This window comes from Abramis brama (genome assembly GCF_963993115.1).
Source record: "Abramis brama genome assembly, chromosome: 4".
NCBI classification, from domain to species: domain Eukaryota; kingdom Metazoa; phylum Chordata; class Actinopteri; order Cypriniformes; family Leuciscidae; genus Abramis; species Abramis brama.
In genome coordinates, this window is record NC_139966.1 from 49,903,262 (window position 1) to 49,930,950 (window position 27,689).

At 36.6% G+C, this 27,689-nt stretch overlaps 1 protein-coding gene across 1 annotated transcript; it reads left to right on the forward strand.

The window, feature by feature from the left end:
* Positions 1-9,645: 9,645 nt before the first annotated feature.
* On the forward strand, positions 9,646-17,579 carry LOC311082242 (scavenger receptor cysteine-rich type 1 protein M130-like). The gene is made up of 18 exons (XM_084112974.1): positions 9,646-9,765; positions 10,063-10,377; positions 10,639-10,962; positions 11,084-11,398; positions 11,565-11,888; positions 11,965-12,282; positions 13,484-13,780; positions 13,907-13,984; positions 14,159-14,473; positions 14,577-14,777; positions 14,876-14,959; positions 15,499-15,558; positions 15,676-15,732; positions 16,130-16,207; positions 16,322-16,381; positions 16,512-16,574; positions 16,779-16,841; positions 16,966-17,579. Exons 1-18 carry the CDS (start codon positions 9,708-9,710, stop codon positions 17,013-17,015), a joined length of 3,060 nt encoding a protein of 1,019 aa, XP_083969100.1. The 5' UTR covers positions 9,646-9,707; the 3' UTR covers positions 17,016-17,579.
* Positions 17,580-27,689: the final 10,110 nt, after the last annotated feature.

Below are 27,689 nucleotides of genomic sequence, written 5' to 3' on the forward strand. Positions count from 1 at the left end.
GGCAGCATGTACTGTACATTTTATGAGTGGATAATGCTGACATTTTTACATTTATTTTGGATTAAGTAACTTTTACAATAACCCTGTTAATTAATTGATCTGTATCAAATATTATTATTTTGTGGTCAGGTGTATTTTAACCAATAATATCGCTTGTCTGTTTGGCATTTTACTTTTAAATCCATTCTCAGGCTGTAGATGAATTTGAAATGTGAAGTATCGTAACACATACTCAGAATTTTTCCTCTCCAATTTAGTGCACACACATTAACAGTAATGAACACACACACTGCAAACCGTGGACACACACACTCGGAGCAGTGGGCAGCCATTTTTCTGTGATGCCTGGGGAGTGATTGGTGTTTAGGTGTTTTGCTCAAGGGCACATCACTCGTTTCCTGCCGGTAGGCGATTGAGAATCAAACCCGCAAACCTTTGGGTTACCAGTCTGACTCTCTAACCATTAGGCAACGACTGCCAAACAAAGTAAAAGTGACATATGAAGGCAAAATATGGGAACCCATATATTTGGAGTCGGAATTTGTCCATCTGCATTTAATCCATCCAAGTTAGTGCACACAGACACACACACACATTTGTTTGTTTTGTTATATTGGGCTATGTGTAAGTCAACAATCTGTAACACGTGAATAAACCATATGAATCACTTTGTAATAACTTTAACACTATATTAGGCTATGAGTTAATAATGCTCAGCAACAGAACAGAACCCCATCAGCTCATATCCATCGTTAAAAACTACAGACCGGAAAAAGCCCAGTGACTTTTTCCAATTTCATTACAGTATACACAAGTGTTGCAGCCATAAATGAAACCATATGATAATGTCATTCTACTTTTTGGTACTTTTAGTTTTCTTTTGGTTGCTGCTTAGTAAATGTTTATAATGTGTTAATCAAAACAACGTATTAAAATACTGGAGACATGCATCGACTTTTTAGTTTTGTCGACTGTATAGCAAGGTTTCAGAAGTCTAAACTCAGCACATACAGGCCTACTGCAACAGAGTTTCTGGATTCAAGACGAGACTGACAGATGTCTCTTCCAATCAGCGGTCAGTATTCCATTCACCACATATACCCACCTTTTCCGTTTTGTCTGAATTGTCGTTGTGTTTTCTAATTTGTTATTTTGTTTTCGGAATTGTTATTGTGTTTTCTAACTTGTTAATTTGTTTTAGTCTTTCCATTGCGTTTATAATTTTGTTGTTTTGTTTTCAGAATTGTGGTTTATTTTGCACTTCTTGGCCACCGTACTAATGCATTTGCTATTTAAACAATGTGGCGCAGGATGTGAAAATGATAATTGCATTGGGCTGAAACTAGCAAAAAACATTTGCGTCGCGATTGGCGCTGCATTCCGTCAGGTGTATGATAGGGCCCGAGGCCTTTTAAATCAAATTTTGAAGGTGGATTAGTTGAGAGAAAAATAAAATAAAATATGTAATTTTTTCATGGTGTTACCACTAGATGTCTGTATTATAGCTCTCTAAGGAGAGGCTTGTGAATTCTCTACTTACTTACTTTTAAGATGTGGATTTGAATGTATTTTTTAGAATTTCTCAAATACTACTTTTTGTCAAGGTTTTATAAAAAAATGTTTTATTTTTTATTTGAAGTGTACACATTTTTGCATTATTATTATTACAGTCAAACCTGAATACAGAGAAAGCATTTTGTTACAAATAACTTTAAAATTCAATAAACATTTAACAAAAATAAACAGGAAAGCCTACATGTTACTATTACGTGGAACAACATTATTGTTACAAGGAACAGCTGGTAGTGTTGGTCATAAATCAATGGCACCAGAATGTGTTGTTTATTCCACATCTTGGTCCACACAAAACATTTTCTGCCCTGCTTTCTTTATTGTTGCATGCTAGGCGATTACTACAGCAGATAAAGTGTACAATCAATGTGTGAAACTTGGCTTGCTGTCCTTGGAAGAGGCTTGAACCCGAGGCTCAGCTTGAGCTCTCTCGAATGAACAATGTTGAAAGATACAGTACAACTTACCGAAATGTATATTCCTCATACATAATATCGATCAATCAGTGTTTTTCAACCACGGAAAGGGGTCAATAAAACAGCTGGAGAACAATTATGTCACAAAACATTTATCAGGAAAGCCATAATGACCATAATATAGGCTATATATAGCACGTTAGTTGGCTAGAAAAAAAGAGCTATAGAGAGTATTTTGCTAAATATGTGTACTATATTACATATTTATTATATTTTTACTTATATCATTAAATAATCATTTTATAATAAAAAACGCATTGTATTTAATTTGAGTTGTTTTTAACCTTTAACCTTAAATAAAACTACCAGCTGATAGGGCTCTCTGTATGTTTACAGCATTAGAGCATTATTAGCATGAGATTTTTTTTTTTTTTTGAGAAAAATTAAGGCATATCTTGTGTACCTAATATTTATCCAAATGAGTCAATATTAAATCAAATCACAAGAATTGAATTGAATTGAATTGAAATCGTGAAATTTGTGTCAAGCAATAATAAAAAAATGTAGCTTACCAGAAATTGTACTATGTCAACATTGTAACATGTTGTCACTAAACCTAATAAAATTCAGCTTAGTTACTAAAATGTTTTCACAATCACAATACACTTATTGTGATGCAAGATTTTTTTTTAATTGCTAAGAAGCGTTTGCCAATTCTTAAAATACTTTTTCTAAACTCTTAACACAGCAACACAGCTACATCACACAACTCTACATTTCAAAATGCAAAAAAAAAAAAAAACTTTTTCAATATACACTAAATCTATCAAAACACTGCAAACCTGTTTCAAAATCGAATTATTCAGTCAAAATTCTAGCACTTGTTTTCTATCCAACATGAACACATAGTCAATCATAGCAATGACTGTCAAAATACTAACAGTTGGTGGCATTACAAAAACTGTATTACTTGTTATGTTTCAGTTCTATCTGTATAGAACATACACTATAAAATCCATTTTTTTTTTTTATTATTATTTATTCAGCTGTGTGTGTGTGAATTCATGGTGCATTGGACAGTATGTGTACAACATAATATCTAAATGTGAAGGAGTCATCAATACTTTATAGAATGTACACCTGAAAAAAGAAAAAAAAAAAACAGTAAGCGACAGAATTTCTGCAGTAAAGGCTTTATTAGCAATATAAAATTGCTGTCAGTGATCAACAAAATGAAACAAAAAAGACAAACATACATGGCGTTTGGTTTAAAGTGTGCAAAATGAAAAGGGACAGAAAAAAAAGTCCTGTTCTAATCTATATGATCTTCAGCATTTGGCCACATGTTCTCGTCTACTGTACATCACATCATATGTTGTCTCTCGCTATACACTTTGGATAGAAACGCTTGGCATGCCTTACCCACCCCTGACCGTCTTCAACTGAGATGTCTCTGCAGCCAGCATCCATGGCATCCAGGAGGGACATTTGGTCATGTGACCGATGATCATAAACTTTCCACCTCCAAGCAGAAAGAAATTCCTCAATGGGGTTGAGGAAAGGAGAGTACGGAGGAAGAAAAAGGGAAATAATTCTTGGATTTGCTGCAAACCAGTTTGTGATTGCATGTGAATGGTGGAATGCTACACTGTCCCATGTAATCACAAATGTCCTCATGTTTCCTCCTACCTGTTCTGCTTCTGGCACCAGTTGTTGGTGGAGGTCATCTAAAAACAAAAGAAGGCACTCTGTGCTGTAGAGACCAATCTGGCTTTTCTGCAGGACCAAACCAGCACTTGAGATTGCAGCACACATTGTGATATTTGCTCCTCTCTGACCCGGCACATCAACGGTGACCCTTTTCCCAATTAAATTTTTTCCACGTCTACGTGTTTTTGCCAGGTTAAACCCTGCCTCGTCTACATAAATGAATTAATGCAGTGTCTGATTAGCCTCCAACTCCATAATTCTCTGAAAGAAAAATCACAATTTTTACATAAATGCTTTTCACTATGTGGGTATGTTTACTTAGAGTAGAGTAGCAAGAGAATAGTGAAAAAAAAAAAAAAGACGTGTGGAATAGTCACTGTAGAATCAGACATGGTGTACAGACACTATACCTGGACGTATTGGTGCCGGAGTTCCTTGACCTGATGACTGTTTCTCTCAAAGGGAACCGTGTACAACTGTTTCATTCGAATTCTGTGTTTTGGGTCAAAGTCTGAGTCCGAGCAATGGTAGCCAGGCTGATGCTTTCCACGTTCTGGAATACCAGGTTGTCCTCTACAATTCTGGTCTGAATTTCTCTCAGTCATTGTCAGCAATGACCCATCCTACAATGGCATGTTCTTGCACTGAGAAGCTTTCTTCTTCCCCCAGAGAGAGGAAGTCATTGTGTCCTTTAGACGAGCAACAAAAACACAACATAGGTGGTCAGCAAACAGCAACTTGATAGCCCTCAATTTACCTGTTGGTTTGTTGAAAAATCCGGATAATGGAAGCAACGGTTGACCGTCTGAGATTAGGCTGGACTCTTTCACCAGCCTCTCTCAATGATAGACTCTTGTTGATGAGTGGCTCTTATTTCATCCGTGACAACAGCTCTTACTCTCCTTTGAACAGCAGCACGCATTCTTCCTCCTCTCCCCCTACCTCTCCTTCTCCCTTGCCCTGGTCCAACTAGTCCTCTCCCTCGACCATCTAGTCCTCTCCCTTGTCTAACTAGTCCTCTTCCTCAGACATTTTTTTTTTTTTTTGCTCCTCTGTGTTGTTCTGTGTTGCTTTGAACAAAACTAATCCAAAGAGTGCCTTTTTATTGTGTATGTCCATGTAATGAAAAGTCTTCAACATCTGTCTATGTCTCTGATTGAGATTGGAATCAGCTATTTATTACTGTAATGATCAGTAATTTAAAAATGCTTATCAGCTGTTTTTTTTTTTTTTTTTTTTTAATCTGTTTCAGTTCTTTTGAGCTGATGTTGTTGCAGAAGACGTTATACTGTATCTATGGTTTGGAACATTATGTCTTAATTTCTGGCATGCTGCGTTTAAGCATTTGTAAAAAAAAAAAGACTATAAAGATCCATGATTTTGGCATTGGGTATGCTTATATGTAAAGAAAATGTAGGCATTCTAGAAATGTGTTAATTGACTGCATTTTGTGTGAACATGAATTGTGCTAATGGTATGATCACAAGAGACAGATGTTGTGCTAATTGTGTTTAGAGTTTTGAAAATGTGACTACAGATTGGACAAAAGGATGTCAGCAATTGAAAAAAACTGTAAACTTTAACCGTAACTTTAAACTGTAAACAGATCAATATTTTTAATGCACATTCTTTTCCATCTAGAGTTTAAAGAGATCAGGTTAACTGAGGGCTGTGAAGGGAATGTGGAGGTTTTCTACAATGGATCCTGGGGTAATGTGTGCTGGAACCAGATGGACAGAGACACAGCGAGTCTGATCTGTCAAGAGCTGAACTGTGGAAGATCTGGTGTTGAATCCAATTATTCAGAGGGACTGAAGTCTCATAATTGGCTTGATTATATAAAATGTCGATGTCATGATTCCACTCTATGGCAGTGTCCATCTTCACCCTGGGGACAGAATGACTGATAATGAAGTGGCCAAGATCACTTGTTCTGGTAAGATGATATTTAACTGATTTAAGATGGTTTGAAGTTGTCATGTTTGTTTAAATATGATTATTTTATGTATTATTTATGATGTCTATTTGTAATATTCTGTTCAGTGATCTGAACCTTTAACATTTTATTCTCAGTGGAGGAAAATTGTGAGCCCCCTCAAAGTCGTCTTACATGTTCAAACTCACCATCTTCTCAATCGCCTCTCTTTCCCTGTCTTCTCCACTATCTTTTAACCCTGATTTACCCTTAACATTACAAAATATTGAGCTTTCAACGTGGCTGTCTATTCTTCTTGTCTATTTTCAGAGGATACTCTAAAGCCTTTTTTTTTTTTTTTTTTTACAAATATCTTCAGTTGCGACTTTTTTTTAAAACTAAAGATAGACAAATGAGAGTTAGGAATGGACATAACAGAGATTGAAGACCTTTTACTAAATTCAATCTGCTTAAAGGGATCAATATTAAGGACATATGACATCTTGTCTAGCAATTGCCTCTGCCTTGCCAGGACTGAAGGGTGTCTGGGAGAAGGACATTGGTCAAACCATTGAAGAGAATGACTGGGATGTTGTACGTGATAACGTGTAACCTAAATGTACCTCCCTTGGGATCCATGAGCTCAATTTCAAATTCTTTAATAGGATATATCTTACAACAATGCATATTAAGAAGATGTTTATCAACGCTACAGGCCTGTGCTTCAAGTGCAATAAAGATAAAGGTACATTCATGCATTGTTTTTGGTACTGTGACAAAATTTTGTCATATACTGAAAGAAAGTACATAATGTAATGGAAGATCTTCTTAGACTACACTTCGATATGATCCCAATATTAATTGAATCTTAATGTGAACACTCTGTTTAAAAAAGATGCAATACAGCTATTTGTTGTCCTGGTATACTCAGCTAAAAAATGCATTTAGTTACTTTGGTCTGCATCACAGGCTCCATCCCTTAAAATGTGGACATCACAGATCGCTACATGGTTACCACTTAAAAAGCTCACCTACGACAAACATCAGAAATCTAAAATTCTGGCTGATATGATCTCCCCTTTGGGAATATATAAAGAAACTCCCTCAACATATCAGACCGCTCTTAATCTCTGATAATTTCCTTTGATTTCCTATTTAAATGATGCTCTAAATTAATGACATTGTTTATCTGTGGTTGTTGTTTTATCATTATTATTTTTAGGTTTTGTACCCTGTAACATGAATAGAACTTAGAGGGGTGTATTTTTGGGTGGCCAACGCCCCCTTAATCACACCTGTTGATGATCCTTATTAATGGCTTCATTGCTCATTCTCTCCAAGGACTCTGATGAAGATATAACTTTACATCGAAACGTTAGTCATTCATTGTTATGCACCTTAAATAAATATTTTAATTAGTAGACATCTGTGCTGCACCGGCGATTCCTTTTGTCTGGTTTGTTTTGTCCTGCCCTGGTTGCACCGGATTGTTTGTGGATTACAGAAGCGCAGAGAACCTTCTTTTCAAATGAATAGAACTTTGTTATGAGACTGTTAATGTAAGTTTTCTACTGTGGGCAAACAATAAAAATAAAATAAAATAAAACACCAGACACATAAACAACAATAAAAGCTTGATTTTCACAGGGGGACTTTAAAAAACAGGATGAGTCAAAATGATTGTAGGTATTTTATGAGATCAATGAATAATTCTAGATACCTTATTATCAGAGTTGTAGATTTTGAGAATGCACATTAGCTTGTTTTCTATGATCAAAATCAAGAAGTTTAAAATGAGAGTGAGCCAATAAGTGGTCTTCTACTGCTCTCTGCTGGCCATTACCATTACTATTATAACACAATCAGATTTTGTCAGTGTTTATCACTTCATTTGTACTGACACTTCACATAATTGCTAGTACTATGGTAAATCATAGACCCACTGTCCTCACATGAGGACATAATTTGAATCATGAAATATAATGTATGTATCTGCATTTTATTTTTGCATGCATGATGTTGCATATATTATTTATTAATTTACTTATCAGAATCTGTGTAGGAATCACGCCTGATTAATTACTGATTAATTACTGATAATTACTAATAGTAATTACTGAGTAATTAATCTGATCTTGTTACTCGCTAAATTCCACATTCATAAATCTAAATGCTAAACCTCTCTTTCTTTATGAAAGAACTTTAAAAAATACCTCTTTTCAATTATACATTGTCTGAGAACAAAAAAGTCTTAAAAACATTATCTGTTTGCAATTATTTTCCTTTTTTCAGTGTAATGTAATCCTCATTATTTGTAATCAGATCAATTACATTTAGCTGATTTTCTACATTTAAACTGAAATAGAATATAATTTGCTTTCATGTTGTTTCTTATTAACTTCATCTGTGTGCTTTTTCTTTCCATTTGCCATATTCTTTGTAATTCATTTGATATATTATTTGTAATTCAAAGTGATATTATTGGACAATCTTTCAGAGGCTTGTGAGAAATGATGTACTTTGCTCAATTGGTAAAAAAAATGATGATTCAACAGGACTGTGACTGAACCTCTTACCAGTTCAGAACATCACTATTAAACAGAACAACCCAGTATTTAACAATTCACTGCACCTTCAACTTATTTAAGATCATATATAGATGAACATGAGGAAAATGGATTATAATTCAGGTATAATATCAGCTAAGGAAAAAAAGGAAACCTCCCATTTTCTCCCTCATTCAATATAACTGCAATAACAACAACAACTACAACAATAATAATAATGATTATTATTCACAATTTATTTTATTATTGTTTGAACTATAAATAAATATCACCATTGCAATAATACTTCTCTAATGTAAAATAAAAACAAGCATTTAATAAAAATGATTCACATTAATAATATTATTAATATCAATTATATTGTAAATAATAATAAAATGTTAATTGTAATATTTTAAGTCATCCTGCGGACCCATATAGAAGTTTGCTGAGGCCCCCTTTAGTGGGCCCTGACCCCCTGGTTAAGAACCACTGATCTTGGGGAAGGTAAAACACTTCAAAAGGAAGTGTTTATATATATATATATATATATATATATATATATATATATATATAATTAGCTTTATATGATTATTATATGTCATATGTTAATGATTATTATAATAACCTAAAGAAAATACAAATATCACTCAAATACATGTGCAGTAAAATAAGCTCTATGTTTAATAATAAAAAAGATTAGTATCTGTAAAAAGAGTAAAGATCAATTTCTGTCCAAATGTCTGTAGATTTGTCCACAAGGTCAAGACTCCTGTCTGCTTCTCTTCACAATAACAAGTTCTTTGCCGCCATCTGGTGGATGAATCAAGCATTACAGCATCAAACACACTAAACACACATAACAGCTACAAATGCATAATATGATGCCAAATGAATAACTTTGGAACAGAAACTAATGTTTATTTACAAATATTATTTGAATAGCCTCTGTTTGTTGTACACAAACCAGTCCAGTTCATTTTATATATTATTAAAACACTGTTTATTGTGCTCTTGGTTAGAACATAGTAAACGACACTTAATATTATGCACAAAAATAAACTTATTAAAACATTAATTTACAGCAAAACTATTTTTGTGTGTGAAATGAAGCTTCAGTAAGTGAGCAGTCAGTCATCAGTCAGTCTTGTATGCTGTGTGTGCAGAGACAGGCTTTGATGCTGAATATAACCTGCAGTGTTTCTCTATCAATCTCCTTTAAGTTTAGTGTGACTTTCTCTCCACGCTGACATATGACTGACACGAGTCTGTCCTCAGTGAAGTGTCTCTTCACACTGGAGGAGGAGTCCCGCTCATCAGCGCTCACACTTTATTGATATGGAGAAAATAAAAATGCTGCTGTGTGATTTGTCAGTGATTGTGTTTGATGATTTCCTCTGTTGTGTCTAATAAGGTAACAGTGAGTGTCATTGGCAGCTGTGAGAGTCTCTCTCTCTTTAGGGGACTGACAGGAGCCAGTTTCTTCAGTGTGTTTGAGGGAGCAGAGGAGAAACAGAGTCAAACAAACAGTGTGACGAGCAGAAGAAGATGGAGGGATTTCTGACACTCATTTTACTCTCCTCTATAGTCACTATAACCACATCTGGTAAGTGCAAAATAGATTTTTAAATAAGTAGTTTGTTTATGATGGCATTATGCCACTACAAACTGAATAGAAGACTTTGTAATATCTAGAAACTAAGATCTTGACACTAGATCATTAATTATCAATTACATTTTATAAATTATTTGAGCTTTTACAGGAATCCAATTTGTTATACACTCATGCCCAGCTTTAGTTGTCCAGTTCAAAATATTTATATATATTTCTATTTACCAACTTTTTACATCTTATGTTTCTTGACTTTGCATGATTCGATCCCTTTCTCTCTTTCATGTACAGATTTTGAGACTGTGAGGTTAGTTGATGGTAACAGTCGCTGTGCTGGTAGAGTGGAGGTTCTTCATGATGGTCAGTGGGGAACAGTGTGTCGTGATGACTGGGATATGACTGATGCTGCAGTGGTGTGTAGAGAGATAGGATGTGGAGAGGCTCTAGAGGCTGTGCGTAATACTCGCTTTGGACCAGGATCAGGACAAATCTGGATGGATAATGTGGGCTGTAGTGGATCAGAGTCAACACTGAAGAACTGTAGATCAAACGGATGGGGTGCTCATAACTGTCGTCATCATGAAGATGCTGGAGTCATTTGCTCAGGTGAGCGGCTCCATACATCACTCTGTTAATGCATCACTGATCAGACTTTTATTGATACGTATTGATAAATCTTATTTGCAATTTAAAATAATTGTGTGTAATTTATTTTCAAAGCAAATTATAGACAATCAATTATTATTAAGCATTTCATGGTCTGAACTTCTCATTGGTTTTAATCCATTAAAAAAATCTGGTGTTGTTTTATGTCCATATCATAATCATTATGACAGATGGTCTTCTCTGTTGTGTAAATGTAATCAGAAACCAAAAACTATGGAAGGTCTGGTCTTGTTTCTGGGTCTCACCTGTGTTCTGGAAGAGTGGAGATGTATATTGGAGGACGATGGAGCACAGTGTGTGACGCTGCCTTTGACCAGCAGGATGCAGAGGTTGTGTGTAGAGAGCTGGACTGTGGGGCTCCTGTACAGGTGCTGGGAGAAGATGCTTTTGGCAAAGGAGACGCTCAGATGTGGACACAAGAGATTCAGTGCAGAGGAAATGAATCACACATTCGACACTGTCCATCATCAACCTCACATAATATAAACTGTACCCATGAACACAACGTGGGACTGATATGTTCTGGTAAAATATCAATGTTCAGCCTCTCTACTGTATAGAGGAATCTAATTATTAAATACTAAATCTAATTATTTGATTATTCTTGGTTTGATCAATTTCAGTAAGATCTCTGTTCTTTGTCCAGGTTACACTGATCTCAGACTGGTCAATGGTTCTGACGTCTGTTCTGGTCGAGTTGAGCGTCAGTACTTCAGTAAATGGGGCACAGTGTGTGATGCATGCTGGGATATGAGAGCTGCCAGTGTCCTCTGTAGACAGCTGAATTGTGGGATTGCTGTGTCTGTTGTGGGATCAGACTGGTTTGGAGAGGGAAGTGGTGAAATCTGGGCTGATGTGTTTGATTGTGACGGGAATGAAACAAAACTCTCAGAATGTTCCGTCTCTTCATGGAGTCGAGCTGAATGTTCTCATAGACGAGATGTTGGAGTCGTCTGCTCTAGTGAGTCCATATTACTGGAAGAATTACTGACTTCATTGATTTCATGCCCCTGAAAGACTTAATAGTAGGCCTATGAATGCAATATTTCAGTTTTCTTTATGTTATTTTTTTTATTTATTTTGATGTATTATTAATGTAAAGCATATTACCAAACTCTCCTCTCTAGGTTCCTCTCTGGCTGTTCATGATGGTCTGGTGCGGTTGTCTGGAGAGAGACAGTGTGAGGGGGAGCTGAAAGTTTCCATCCATCAGGTCTGGAGGAGAGTTCTGCTGGACTCCTGGAGTCTCACTGAATCCTCTGTGGTCTGCAGACAGCTGGGCTGTGGCTCTGTGCTGAACTTCTCCGGCTCCTCTTCATCCAGTCCTGAACACAGTCATGAGTGTGTGACGGGCTTCCAGTGCTCTGGGAGTGAAGCTCATCTGGGGAACTGCAGCTCTCCACAAACTCTCAACTGCAGCTCCACACAACAGCTGTCAATCACCTGCCTTGGTGAGAACAACAACATCTGGGCAGATTCTTCAGTTGTTAGTGATCAATAATGTGTTTTTCTCTCTCTGAATATCAGGTCGCGGGTCCATCAGGCTGGTGGGTTCTGGGGGAGACTGTGCAGGGAGGCTGGAGGTTTTTCACAGCGGCTCATGGGGGACAGTGTGTGATGACTCCTGGGATATTAAAGATGCCCATGTGGTGTGCAGACAGCTGCAGTGTGGAGTGGCCCTCAGTAACCAGCAGGTACCAGCCTGGTTTGGTCCTGGTTCTGGACCCATATGGCTGGATGAGGTGGAGTGTGAGGGGAATGAGACGTCCCTGTGGAACTGCTCTTCTCCAGGCTGGGGGAAACATGACTGTCAACACAAGGAGGATGTAGGAGTCGTGTGCTCAGGTGAACAGTAAACAAATTTTAGGTGAAATTTTAAACATTTCAATAACCTATGTATGTGACCGATGATATCAGGTGTACTTATACATGTTAAATATAAGTCAAGAAAGAAAAAAAAATGTATGAACCTATTCTGTTAATACAAGTGCATTTTTCAAATGTAGACAGAATACTACTAAAATACTCTGACAGTTTTCTAAACTACTTGAGCTGCAGCACGACACTATGAATCTACAGCACTAAATTATGTTTTATTAACATTCAAATGATCTATCCAATCAGCATGAAACAGGGCCTATAAATACGTAGCCGACTCACCTCTGTTCCTCGACAGTGTTTTCTGCATCCCTCCACCACCCCGTCTCCTCCTTCAAAACGCAATGTTTTTCACAAAGAAAGAAATAATTTTTACCCTCTTGCATTTATTTTTATAGTGTAAATATACCTAATTTGATCACTTAGAAATCAAAAATGAATTTTAGAGAAAAAAATACACTTTTAACCCTTGGATTTCTGTTTATTTTGTAAATATATAATATAATATAATCAGTTCATTTATTTTGTAAATATATAATATAATATCAGTTCAGTTCAGTTCAATAACTGTAAAGTTTATCGATTGAGTATGTATATATACAGTATTTGTGCACATACATGTAAGTGTGATAAACTCCTGTACACTGCACTAAACAAGCAAAAGATACAGTAGTTTTTTGTGTTCTACATTTTTCACATTGACTGCTTGCAGTTTTGCAGACTTGGTCTGAAGATTAGTTATATGAGTGAATGGTTACGCTAAGTGGGCCTCAAGTACAAAATGTGTAAACGATAAAAAAAAAAACCCTGTAATATAGATTTAAATGAAGTGTTTGATTTTGCAAGAGATGTGTGATTTTTTGCATCTTGTGTTCATGTTTTGTGGTTTTGTGTGTAGAGTTAAAACATTTTTTTTAAATTAAGGCAAATTTTGTACGATTTAAAAAAACGGTAGTGTTTTATATATTTATACATTAATGAAAGAAATATGTTTCCACATTTTTGGTTTTAGTGTCCTCCATTATATTAAAATTTGAGTTTAATTAAAAGTTGTAAAGTAGAGACCAATTATTTCACTGTATGTTTCCTCTAAAAAGACAGTGAGAAGACATTAAAGAGTTAATTGTTTTAAATGCATTGATTCTCAGTCTCATCCTTTTCCATCTAGAGTTTAAAGAGATCAGGTTAACTGAGGGCTGTGAAGGGAATGTGGAGGTTTTCTACAATGGATCCTGGGGTAATGTGTGTTACAACAAGATGGACAGAGACACAGCGAGTCTGATCTGTCAAGAGCTGAACTGTGGAAGATCTGGCAGTGAACCCACTTCTTCAGAGGGACTGAAGTCTCATAATTGGCTTGATAATCTTAAATGTCGACGTCATGATTTCACTCTATGGCAGTGTCCATCTTCACCCTGGGGACAGAATGACTGTGATGATGAAGTGGCCAAGATCACCTGCTCAGGTAAGAAGATACTTAACTGATTTAAGATAGTTGGAATACGTCATGTTTGTTTCAGTATTATTATTATTATTTTTAATATTTATAATTTTTGCAGTATTGAGTTAAATTTTAACGTTTTAATTTTAGAGGAGCAGACTCTTGAATCTCCTCGGAGTCGTCTGACATGTTCCACCTCAGAATCTCCTCACCAGAGACAGTGTTCAAGTAACATAATTATAAGGATGTATTTTCTTTATTCACAGTATCTTGAATTATTAATATCTGAGCACTTGTACACTGAATCCACATTCCACATTCATAATTTGTCACAACTTTAAATAGTCATAAAATGCATTGTAAATGTATTGCTGGTCAGTGATGTTGCTGTGTGTGTTTTAGATCATGTTCCTCTCAGACTGAGTGGAGGTTTGGGCCGGTGCTCTGGGAGGCTGGAGGTGTATCATAACGCTGTGTGGGGTTCAGTCTGTGCTGATCTGTGGGACATCAGCGATGCTCAGGTGGTCTGCAGGCAGCTGGGTTGTGGAGCAGCACTGAGGGCTGATGGGAATTCAGTCTTTGGTGCTGGTGAAGGTGTTGTGTGGCTGAACAGAGTCGAGTGCAGAGGGAATGAGATTCACCTGTGGGACTGTCCTCTCTCCCTGAAGAACCACACTGACTGCTCCCACAAAGAGCACGCTGGACTCACCTGTGCAAGTCAGAGCAACACACTGACCAATATTAGTCATTTTCACATCATTTTAGTGTTTCTAACTGTGTATTTGCATGATTTTTAATCTGTCTGTGTCTGATTTGACAGATTTGTCAGTGTCCACTACTCCTGCCACAACAACATCAGCTTCTCCTCCAGTTTCTCAGACAGTGCGCTCAACATCAGTCACTCCTCCACAAACTCCTCCAGTGTCTCTCTCTGTGCTTGTGGTTGTACTGGGAGTTTTGCTCTTACTGCTCTCAGTGCCACTGCTTATACTGATTCAGCAGAACAGAGTGATGAGGAGAGGTAGGAGAGATCCAGAGACTGTCATATTGTGTGTTATTCAGTGTGTGATCAGTCATGTGTTGTGAACTGACAGCAGGTTTGTCTGTCTACACTCACAGCTCTCTCTAAGAGGAGACACAGGACGACGACTGAGGCCGTTTATGAGGAGATTCATCACAGACACAATCACTTCACTCAGAGAGGTGAGACATGAGCCGTGAATCTTATTTAATATTATTAATAAGAGAGTCTGTCAGACACTTGATGTTCATCTATTATTAGTCCTGTTAAACCTCCGGCTTTAAACCAGAGAATTCCTCACAGAAAACCACAGAGCTGCAGGTGCATCTTTATGTGTGTGTGTGTGTGTGTGTGTGTGTGTGTGTGTGTGAGTGTGTGTCAGTGAGTGTCTCTTCCTGTGTGTATTTTGAGGGTAATAAGGAGGGGTTCATATGTTTGCAAGTCTAGGTGCAGATGTGTCTGTGTGTGTGTATTTGTGTTTGTCTCTTCCTGTGTGTATTTCTGGAAGGCAGTGAGGAATGGGTTCATGTGAGGATACATGTGTGTTTGCTAATAGGCCTAAAACTTAGGATTTCTGCCTCTAATGCTTTTAAAGTGTAAGTAATTAATATTTGTGTTGTGTTGTAAGTAACACAATGCTTTATGATCCAAATGAGAAATGAGGATTCAGTCTGTATGGAATTATGAACATGTTTCTGACTGTTCTGCTGTCCTTTAACAGGAAGTCTCGTCTCTGAAGAACTGCATTCTGGGTATGAAGATGCTGATGAGCTTCTCTCAGGTTAGAGCTGAAGTAGATCCAAATCAATAATTTGATTTACAAATATATAAAAAATGAAATTTACACATTTTAACACTAATTCAACTGTTCACAATACTAAAACTTTTATCTTATTAGAAAAAGAGTTCAAGACTGCATATTATGATGATGTCACCAATGGCAGTGTCCTGAAAGGTCAGTGATCCCGCTGTGTCCCAATCAGAGGCTGTGTCCCAATCAGAGGCTGTGTCCCAATCAGAGGCTGTGTCCTCCGGAGGTCGCATCTGAAGACTGCATACGTCACTGAGGCGGTCTCATTTAAGAAAAATACCCGTTAGATTGCAAAGTAAGAAAGAAATTTCAGTATTTTACACCTCATGAGGAATAACAGTCAATTTTATTATGGTTACTTCTCTTAAATAAGACATCCTTGATGAGGTATACAGCCTTCAAATGCGACGACCGGAGGACACAGCCGACGAATTGGGACACAGCTAACATTCATTACCCAAAACCTGCAACAGTATATTTTACATTTATTTTGTTTCCCAAAATATTAAAAAATGCCCAAATTATACATGTTTTGATGCAGAAGAGATGATGAAGGAAATCACACCGGGATACTATGATGATGTCATCACTGATGGAATGAAACCAGATCGTGAGACAGGTGTCATTCGGTTATTCTATAATAGGAAGAAACATTTAAAATATATTAAAATCTGTATATATGTATATATAGAAATATATATACATAATATATTTTCTCATGTTAAATTTACAGAATACACACCTGAGAGCTATGATGATGTAATGACAAGTGGACAGAACTCTATCAAAAATGGTGTTTACTTTTTATTGTTATTGGTGTATTTTCCATAATCCTTTTATAGTGATTTATGATATTATGTATTAATCCCATTACATTGTAAGATATAATGCAATGTTTGTTCTGTCTATTTGTTCATGTGTAGTGGACACACCAGAGCATTATGATGATGTCATCATTAATGAACAGATCTTTCCAGATGTAAAAGGTGAGTCACACAGAACTGCAGTTCATGATCACCTTCACCCACTAATATTGAACATTTCTACCATTAATGAATCATCATGACTTTATCAGGAGTAAATCTAATAATCTCAGACAGTCATGAGGTGAAAGAGATCAATGACATCATTAATGACACAAGCTGATTTACAAACTACAATGTGAGGTTTTTATTTCACATGTGGATCAGAGGGAGATCAGGAGGAGTATGATGATGTGAAGAACAGCAGTGAAGATGAGAGGAACCTGTTGGGTAGGTTATTGTAACATTTCTATAACCTATATCTGCTTTTATTTGTTATGTTTCTCATTTAAACTACATCTTGATGTAAATATTACAATGAAAATTATCAGTTTGCTTTTGTTTTTAAAAACAGATTATGATGATGTGGAGGAGGAGTCAAATAAAGAGGGAGGAGCCATATGACTCACTGACCACACCCACTGCCTCTTCATCAAATCATATTACAGTTCCTGGAGATATGGGGGTTTCTTAAACTGTGGTTAAAGATTCATGTTTTTATTATCTGAAATATTTTTGTATAACAGGTTACATGCATTGAAACAAATTTTGTAGTATTTGTATTTTAATATTTTGCCTATTATTTTTTATTTTGATATCAATATTTTGCCTAATAAACAAAAGATACCATTTATTCATTACATTTGTCACAAATTATATATATATACATATATATATATATATATATATTAAAAGCAGTTAGAGGAAATGAGAAAACGCAAAACATTAAATGTTTAAAGGAGTTGAAAAAACTGTTATGGAGTTCAGCTGCTGACAGCATTATCTACCTAAATATAATGAGAAAATCTATTTACCACTTTTATCATTATTATAATATTACCAGATTATTATTAGGCATCACATTTTTCCATAAATTTACTGCCATAGTATTTAGTAATAGTATTTCTTGTGTACTGTCGGCTTGAATTAACTTAAGTAGAGCATAATTTAGAGCAAGTAGAGCAAAAAAAAAAAAAACTCACCCAAACTGCACATTTTATTGTGTGATATTGCATTTTTACTTTAAAATGCTTTAAACACCTTTAAACAGTTTTTAAGTCTGATGTGAGTTATTTGCGCTGCGCTTGAATCTTTTGCAGCAATAGCTCCATCTGCAGGTTGAGGTTGGGCTGACCCTTCTTGGTTTTTCTCTTCAACAGCTGATATGTTGCTATTTTCTTTTCCTTGTATTTCTGGAGAGCCTCCTCACACTGAGATTTGTCTTTCAAGAATTCCTACAGAGACACACATAATAAAACATGTGTCAATCATTTAGGTAAAGAATGTAAGGGTGGTGAAAATGTGTATATGTACATGACATAATGGATCTTCCTTGAAGGCTTAGTTCACCCAAAAATAAAAAAAATGTCATCAATTACTCACCCTCATGTCGTTCCAAACCTGTAATCTTCGAAATACAAATGAAGATATTTTAAAAGAAATTTTAGAGATTTTTGTCCTTCCATTGACAGTCCACACAACTACCAAGAGAGAGACATGATCATTGTATATGATGAACACATTGAATTTAGGCTTTTATTCACATATGTGACCCTGGATCACAAAACCAGTCACAAGTGCACGGGTATATTTGTGGCAAAAGCCAACAATACATTGTATGGGTCAAAATTATCGATTTTTCTTTTATGCCAAAAATTATTAAGATATTAAGTAAAGATAATGTTCCATGAATATAATTTGTAAACTTTCTACTGTAAATATATAAAACATTTGAGTGAGTGAGTGAATGCAGCAAAATCGTGAAAATAAATGGACAACTTTAAAATTCTAATATTAAAATCCCACTAAAGAGAGTGAATAGGCCTACATTCGGTCACTCTATATGTCTAGGCTAAAGGCTATTAAGCCATTCCACCGAATAATAACTTCCACATTTCTGTCCCCATGACATTATATGTATAAAAATGTATGAAAATGAACTCTAAAATACATTTTATTATTAAGCAAAGTGTCCCGCACATTAAGCTAACTGCAAATTTAAAATGTATAATTAAAAACATTCATAAAAACTACCTAGAACACTAATAAATAGCATTTGTTGCATGTCCCCATTCTCTATCTCTAAACTTTACCATGAAATATGATGATTAAAATCCTTTTTTTTTTGCATTTTTGTGTGACTTTATATCCAATCTATGCTTTAAAATGTTTTTTTTTAATGAGAAAAAAATATTTTATCTAATATTTTAGATAAAATACACATTTTAGTCGTGTCCTCTGGTTTTCACTCCTGTTACCCCAAACACATTCCCCCCTCTGAAAAACTTGGAACATTCCACAAGAAATTTCTGTATAATTTATAAAATTGTAAATATGACCGAGAAGGTCAATCTCAACGTACTGTTCTGTTACCTAAATTATTTCTTAGATGTTATTTGTTTATTTTAATTTGGTAAGTCACTAGAATTTGTTCAGTGTCCTCATGCTATTAGCATGTGTTGCCATATGTCATGTATTTGATAACTTTTTTGCTTAAAAACTCAATCCTGTTACTTTCAGTCCTGTTACTCATGTGAAAAATAACAGGAGTGAGTTAAAGTATCAGGAGTGAGTAGAGTCCTCTGTTTTGTTGATTTAATATTGTAAATATAAGTTTATATATAATCAAGGGCGTAGATTTGGTTTGAACATTGGGGGGGGGGGGGTTGAAGTTTGGGTCTGCATATTTTTCATGTGATCATGGTATAAATATTGGGGGGGGGGGGGGGGGGGGGGGTTGTAATGCATAGATTTAAATATTGGGGGTGTTATCTCCCCCCCAACCCCCCCACAAATTACACCCCTGTATATAATACTATTCACCTACTACTACTAGTACTACTAGCACATAGAAATCTCATGCACACACAGTCATGTACACTCTCTCATACACACACATGCACACACAGTCATGTACACTCTCTCATACACACACATGCACACACAGTCATGTACACTCTCTCTCATACACACACATGCACACACATATGGACACTCATTCCTGTTACCAAGTGTTCATTTCTGTTACATTTTTTTTTTCTAAAAATATAAAGGTAAACCACTGTTTTTATCAGTTTTGTTTGTTCCATTATTTATACAATTGTTTAATAAATTAAATGATTTAAAAAATTATAACTTGAGGCTTAAGTCTTCTTCAAAATGAAAAAATGGCTTTGTGTTTTTATTAAAATACACCTTGCCTTAATATAGTGTTTTTTGTTGTTGTTGTTGTCACAAATATCAGTTATTTGAACATATAACAAACAATTTCTTTAAAATAAACATTTAACTGTGTGGAAAACAAAGGAATTAACTGACATGCTTTTAAACATGCTTTTTAAACAGCACATGAGTTTCGGTAACAGGACTGAGAAAACATGCGTCCATCTTCTGCTTAGAAACCTTGTAAAAAATAAAGTTGCCTGAGATTTATGAAAAATAAAGTTGCCTGAGTTAAATATGTGTAGTATTTGATTCAGTGTTGAAAAAAAGATTAAAAAAATAAAGTAAAATTTTGAAGTTACAACAAGTAAATGTCACCCATTTGGTGGAATGGCCCAACAGCAGATAAAGTGTAAAATCAATGTGCAGTGAAATGAGCTCTACTACATGAAACAAGTTACTTATAAATGTTGATATTAGTGAAGAAAAACCATTGATTCACTCTCCCTCATGTGCAACACTATAGTCTTTACAATAAGAGGTGTTTTGCTGCCATCTGCTGGACAAATACAGCATTAAACGCACATTCATTGCTGTTTTTTTTTTTTAATAGGTTTACCTATTTATGTAGCCTAGATAATATTTAATTATGACCGCCACTAGCGTAGCTAGCGAAAGCGGTCATATAGGGATTGTCAAAGTTTTTTTTTTTTTTTCCTCATCTAGGCTACTGAATTTTTCGTCAACGATACCAGGGACACCGAAACACCGGGGAACATGAAATTTGGTGGGCATGTAGCCCCACTAGACTTTTACGGAAAAATTTCGTTTGGTCCCCGGTCCCCCCCGCGCTGGGCCCCCCCAAACCCAAAAAATGCAGTTTTTCCTAAATAACTATACCTGAACCGTGGCACCGAGGATGAAGAAATTTGTATGGTATGTTGGTTGTTGTGGTCTTGTTCTCTGACCAGGGGCCCGTTCTTCGTACGTCGCTAACTCAGTTAGCTGGATTTGATTGTTGGGGATTTGGCATGATCTTGGATTGTTTGGTTCTTCGACGCTCATCCTGGACTTGCTGTCATAGCAACAGGTGCGCAATCTTAAACCTGCTCGGGAGCAGGCTTATTTCATGTAAACAGGATTAGACTGCGGCTTTATAAGCGGAGCTGATACGGGAAGTCCAGCGCAGCGCGATAGTGCACTTTCTGAGATATATATTTTTTTCTCGTGACTCGTGAGATTGTCGTTTACATTATTAATTTGTTGGAAACGCACATTTATTTTCGACTTGTCGGAGTCGGGCTTTAACTAGGCTACAGCACAAACTGTTTGCATTGCCCTAAGATTATTTGCGAGTGGCTCTTTCCTTTACACTATTGGAGATGCGGAGAACTTGATGGAAAGTGCTGTCTGTCGTGTCATTCGGAATTTACCTGGCGCTTTTAGGTTTAAAAAACAGTTTTAGGTTGTTGTTGTTTTTTTGGCATTTCCAAGCCACTTAAGACCCAATGTTGTAAAGCATTTTTTTAAAGCGTTTTTTCTTTTTTTTTTCTTTTTTTTAGGCTATCATAATTTTTTATGAAGATCATGCAATCATGACCATGCCGATTACACTATATGTCACTCAGGCTTCACTAACGTGATTGGTAGACTATAGGCTATAGACTGCCATCAAGGCCTCAATGAAGGGGATTATGTGAACAGAAAGAGGGTTCACAATGTAAATGTGCAGCCCAGTTGCGAAGCGACACCGAATCGCGGAATCCAGTCACAAATGGAGCTTGCTAAGTAGAACGTCACGGAATTTGGCTATTTTTGAATGAATAAATTAAAAGTAGGGCTATACAATGAATCAAATCTCGATATGGACTAGTGTCTGTGAATATTAAAGTTAGACTGCAATTGTTCTACGCGTCTCTGGGAATGAGCGCTCAATGTGTGCTCCACTACGCACACACACACTGAAGCACGCGTGACTCACGCTCGTGGTGTTTTCAGCGTTTCACTGTATTGACTCAAGACATGATGTAGGATAGGATACACAGTGTTGGGAAGGATACTTTCAAAATGTATTCCGTTACAGAATACAGAATGCATTCCCAAAAATGTAATTTGTAACGTATTCCGTTACGTTACTCAATCTGAGTATTGTATTCTGAATACTTGGATTACTTCCACATTGAATTGCATTTTATAAGTGTCGGCCATCAAATCCTGCTTAATAAACAGGCCTATTCTTGTGGGGTGGGAGTGCGGTGATGCGGTGGTGACGCGTATATGCCAATAAAGCACCTAAAAGCTGTCACAAAGAACCGGCAAAAGTAATAATTATGAATATGTCAAACATAGAAAGGAGATATTTTAATTGTTTATTAATAAACAAGTGTTTTCTTTGTCAGTGTCGACTACAAAGATTAAGTTGACTCGCGATCCTAGTGAACGCGCCAGAGAGAAATGCACATTTCATACGGATTACATATGCAGAGAGCAGTTTTCATTGCTTTACCCCGGTCTTAAAGTAAAAAGATTACTGTGAAAAAAGCAGTATTTAATTACATTTATTGTGGTATTACTACATTTTATTTAATTAAATGCATTTATGGTGAAATTACTACATTTTCAGCTCAATCTGTGTTCATTTTGACCATGAAACATGCGCTGTCACTTTAATTCAGAGTTTGCAGCACAGCAGAAATAGACTCGGTGCGGAAACGATCTCTGCACTGCTGTACGCACTGCAACTGGGACGGATCGACGGACTGCAACCGCGTGCAGTGTGAAAGCTCTAGCCTGTTAAGTACAGAAAAAAATACACACTGCATACGCACTGCAAACGGAGTAAGTGTGAAACGGGCGTTCATTTATGAGACCAGCTCCAGTTCACTCGCCCTTATTTCCCTCATATTCAAAACGCATGTAGATTTGTAGACCGATATTTTTCTAATGTCTCGACTCCTTTATTAAGGGAGTATATAAACAGATGTTTCACTAATGCATGCAAATGTCACGTCCATAACGCTGGAATTGACCAATTTAAAAAAAAATATATATATATATATATATATATATCTTCAACTAGTTTTGTGGTGTAGGTCTACGTATTTGAAAAAAAACGTACTTCTAAGCTTTATGCATCTTCAGGTTTGAGGTGGAGTCTTGGACGCTGGTCGAGGTTGGTTGCTGGCAAGCAGAAGTTGCACTGAACATTTCGTTTATATCTCCCTTCTCTTGTGAAATGCTGTTTGAATTTCCAAGATATAAACACATTCTTGCCCTGGCTCTGTTGTTCCAGCTCCATCTCTAGCTCTTGTTGCTCCTCTTACGACTCCATTGTGACTGATCACGCAAACCGCGCATTTTTTCGTTTTCATATTGGGGCTTCTGGGAAATGCATGGAGTTGCCTTAATTTATTTAGAAAGTGAATAAACTCGTGAAACAGATAAGTATCGTCATGTAATCCATTGATTTCAACAATGTAACTGTATTCTAAATACCAACTATTTAAACTGTAACTGTAACGGAATACAGTTACTCATAATTTGTATTCTAAATACGTAACGCCGGTACATGTATTCCGTTACTCCCCAACACTGAGGATACACATGTGCCCTTTCATCGCAGAGTTGCTATGAGAGTCACTGCAAGAGAATTTCACCATTTCATTTGATAAAACTATCGTCATTCATTCGTTTCAGATAGCCTACACATAGAAACTGTAAAGTCTTCACGACAACCTGTCAAAATAAAAGTTTGGTATAACTTGAAGAAATTACAACAGAAATATATTACTATTGCACAGTAGAGTATACTTCAAGTAGGCCTAATAATAATAATAATAATAGTTTATTAAAACACACAGAAACTCAAATGTCTACAACCCACCAAAATAAAAGTTCGCTCTAACTCGAAGAAATTAGAAAGAAATTGCACAGTAAAATGAATTTTAAAATAATAATAATAATAATAATAAAATCTATTAAACCGTTATTTTAAGGGAATATCATAATAAGTTTTCATACGTTTTAATTTAAACAGTAAACTTGCCAAAACAATAACACCTTTTTTTTTCTTCAAAAACACCATTTCTAAAAGTAAATTTGTATTTCTGCCTATAATGTTTCAAAATTGTCAGCTGATAAAACCTGTGCTTCAGGGACCATATTCATATAACATCTAAGGCTAAATGTAGCTCTTAACTGGCTAAATTAGATGGTGATTAACACTAAACAGTAGAAAATCAGTCCAGTCTCCCCAGCTGTAAATGTCATTGGCTGTTAAAGTCTTGTGTTGCTTATAATAAATTGACATGTTACCACCTAATATTTCATAATGCTCTCAATTACATGTCGATGCATACTGTATGCATTAGTGAGTGTGGTGGTGCTTATGGGGTGACGCTCTGGGATGGGTGAGTATGAGGCGGCAGGGGGTTGGTGGTTTGGGGGGGGGGTTATATTACAGTATACTCACTACAAAAAACTAGACTACACCACTGGGTACCACTGTACACATGCAGACACGACGTGGTTGGGAACCAGCCGTAGTGACAGGACAGAGACTGGAGCCACGCTCGTATAACGTGCTGACTCCAGCAGGAAAGACTTTAAGGAGGAATAGGAGACATTTGAGGAAGATACATCCAAGTCTGTTTAGAGACACTGACTCTGATGAAGATACAGATGTAACCCACTCTGAGACACATGAGTCTACTGCCCTGCTACCCCGAGATCCACCACCACAGGTCTTGTCTCCTTTGGGTGTGAACAGTTCACCAGAGTACATCACCAGAAGAGGCAGAGTAGTGAGACGTCCTGTCAGGTTCAGAGACTAGTTTGTGGTCTGTGGCTGATTGCTTAGTCTACAAAAAAGGAATACAGACATGTGTTGGCAATCTATTGTATTATTGGTTAGAGTTAAAGTTAAACCTAAGAAACTTGTTTATCTGATGCGTTCTCATAAAGATTGTAAAGTGATTTGTTAATACTAGGTAAGTGCTAGTCTTCAAGGATATATATATTATTTAGTATTGGACACAGTAGTTTCATGTTAATGAAGTTGGTGTGATTAAGTGCATGTTAGCCTACACATCACGTTCTTGGAAAAGGGGGATGTGATACATCTGATCGAGCACTCGGTGCTCGACTGTTTATGACTGCAGCACATCATGTGCGCAGCCTCGGATTAGCCTTCCCTGTGTTATGGTTGTTGTAAAAAAGTCTCCGGCCATTAAAGAACACGAGTCGCCACAGTCCTGTCTCCGTGTGTATCATTCAGTAGCTTAATGTAGAGACCCACAGTCCGAACCAGGGGCCCGTTCTTCGTACGTTGCTTAAAACATCCGAGATCAAATGAGACATCCAAGATGATATCATTGTGCTAATCATGATCTGGCTAACTCGGTTCTTCGAACACACTTGCCGGATATGATTAGTATAGCTGGATTGAGTCATCTGAGATAATTGCGCGTTCATGCGCTGGTTAAAAGGGGATATGTATCGATAGTAGAAACATTGATCAGCAACGCTGCTATTGGCTGCTCAGCGTGGGCGTGGCCAAAGAGTGCGCACAGTTTTTCTCCTCAGCAGAGCAAGAACTAATAGTCAAAGTTTATTCGGAATTTTAATGTTTAATTAAAACGCCAGGGAACACCTCAAAGTCTGCAAAAGCCAGGAGAGAGGGCTGGCAAAAAGTAGCAGACAATTTAAATCCGTTAGAAGTGGCCATGTTAGATGTTTTTATCACTTATTAGCCAAAATTTTTGTATTTTAATAATTGCATAATTACTTTGTTCATTGTAATGTCAGAGTCACCACACTAGAACATGGGAACAAATAAAAGTGAAGTACAAAAATATTCTACATAATGGTATTTTTTTGTTATATAGTCTCTTTTATAAAAGGCACTGTTAAATAAATGGTTGTCTGATTATAAAAGCAACCAAGAAAAAGGCTGAGAAAAGAAAAGAAAAGATCTTAGTAGCCTACACTGTAAAATAATTTTTGCTGCATTAAATTAAGGCCGTATAGTCATTTCAACTGTTAAATCTTGAGTGATGAATTGCTTTGACTTGTGAAAGTGAAAACTGATAAACTTATGTTGATGTAAAAATATTAACACTTGTATCTGTTCCCAAGAAAGTGGTGGCTGAAATATGTGCAGTAAGTGGACATTTTCTAACTTTCCAAAATAAATAAAGTATAAGACTTTGTAATGTCCATTTGTTTCCATTGCACTGGACAGTGAATAAACCCTCTCAGATAACTGTCATATGGAGGAACTAGCCTACCTGCAAGTGCATAAATAACTTTACTTAATTTATACTTGTATGCTTTATGGCTGCAATATAAGTTGCAGGATTCCACATCTACAGAAAAGCCTACAGAAGAGTCTGCACAGACAGAGGAGACATAGGCCTACAGGTGGCCAGTGTATAGCCAACTTTTCCTTTTTATTTGTTGCATGAGGCATGTGTCTAATATCTCTTGTTGCAGGCACTTGACCACTGGCTTGTCTTTACAAAGAACAACTGAAATAAAACTCAAGGAACTAAGCATATTTGTATTTTATTAAACATTTAATGAAAAGTGTGTTTTTTTGGCAATGTTGTGTAATATGGCACATGCAACAATGTCACAGGCCCTGTCAGGTGTGCAACCCTCAAGAGTTTTAAGACACTGACATCTTCCCTTTAGTTAGCCAAAGTTAGTTTCATTGTGTGCCCTTGTCCTGGCTAGAGCTGCATTGCAACTGGTTTGGGTCAGGGAATGGGGTCATAAAACACCTGTCTGCAGGAACATGTCATAATCACCTATGAAAAAATGCAGTTCTGTTAGGATCAGCATAAGTGTATGTAATACAGTGAGCTTGATATTTAATTGTGGAACTTTCCACCACTTTCAAATAATGTGGATAAATGTGAATCTCTGAAAATGCTTAAGTCATGCACAGATCCTGGCCATTTTGCTTTCACATTTGTGATATGGAAGATTTTAGTCAATTGCCTTTTTTTTTTTATATATATATATATAATAGGCCTATTACTAATCTGGAATATTAAGAATCACAGTAGTAACTGGGCTGCACATTTACATTGTGAACCCTCTTTCTGTTCACATAATCCCCTTCATTGAGGCCTTGATGGCAGTCTATAGCCTATAGTCTACCAATCACGTTAGTGAAGCCTGAGTGACATATAGTGTAATCGGCATGGTCATGATTGCATGATCTTCATAAAACATTATGATAGCCTAAAAAAAAGAAGAAAAAAAAGAAAAAACGCTTTAAAAAAATGCTTTACAACATTGGGTCTTAAGTGGCTTGGAAATGCCAAAAAAACAACAACAACCTAAAACTGTTTTTTAAACCTAAAAGCGCCAGGTAAATTCCGAATGACACGACAGACAGCACTTTCCATCAAGTTCTCCGCATCTCCAATAGTGTAAAGGAAAGAGCCACTCGCAAATAATCTTAGGGCAATGCAAACAGTTTGTGCTGTAGCCTAGTTAAAGCCCGACTCCGACAAGTCGAAAATAAATGTGCGTTTCCAACAAATTAATAATGTAAACGACAATCTCACGAGTCACGAGAAAAAAATATATATCTCAGAAAGTGCACTATCGCGCTGCGCTGGACTTCCCGTATCAGCTCCGCTTATAAAGCCGCAGTCTAATCCTGTTTACATGAAATAAGCCTGCTCCCGAGCAGGTTTAAGATTGCGCACCTGTTGCTATGACAGCAAGTCCAGGATGAGCGTCGAAGAACCAAACAATCCAAGATCATGCCAAATCCCCAACAATCAAATCCAGCTAACTGAGTTAGCGACGTACGAAGAACGGGCCCCTGGTTCGGACTGTGGGTCTCTACATTAAGCTACTGAATGATACACACGGAGACAGGACTGTGGCGACTCGTGTTCT

Bases quoted from the DNA above. Each gene is read 5' to 3' on its own strand.
- LOC311082242 (XM_084112974.1), top strand. From the start codon at position 9,708: ATGGAGGGATTTCTGACACTCATTTTACTCTCCTCTATAGTCACTATA. The intron at 11,889-11,964 runs GTGAGAACAACA...TCTGAATATCAG, and splicing joins GCTGTCAATCACCTGCCTTG to GTCGCGGGTCCATCAGGCTG. The intron at 16,842-16,965 runs GTAGGTTATTGT...TTTTAAAAACAG, and splicing joins AGATGAGAGGAACCTGTTGG to ATTATGATGATGTGGAGGAG.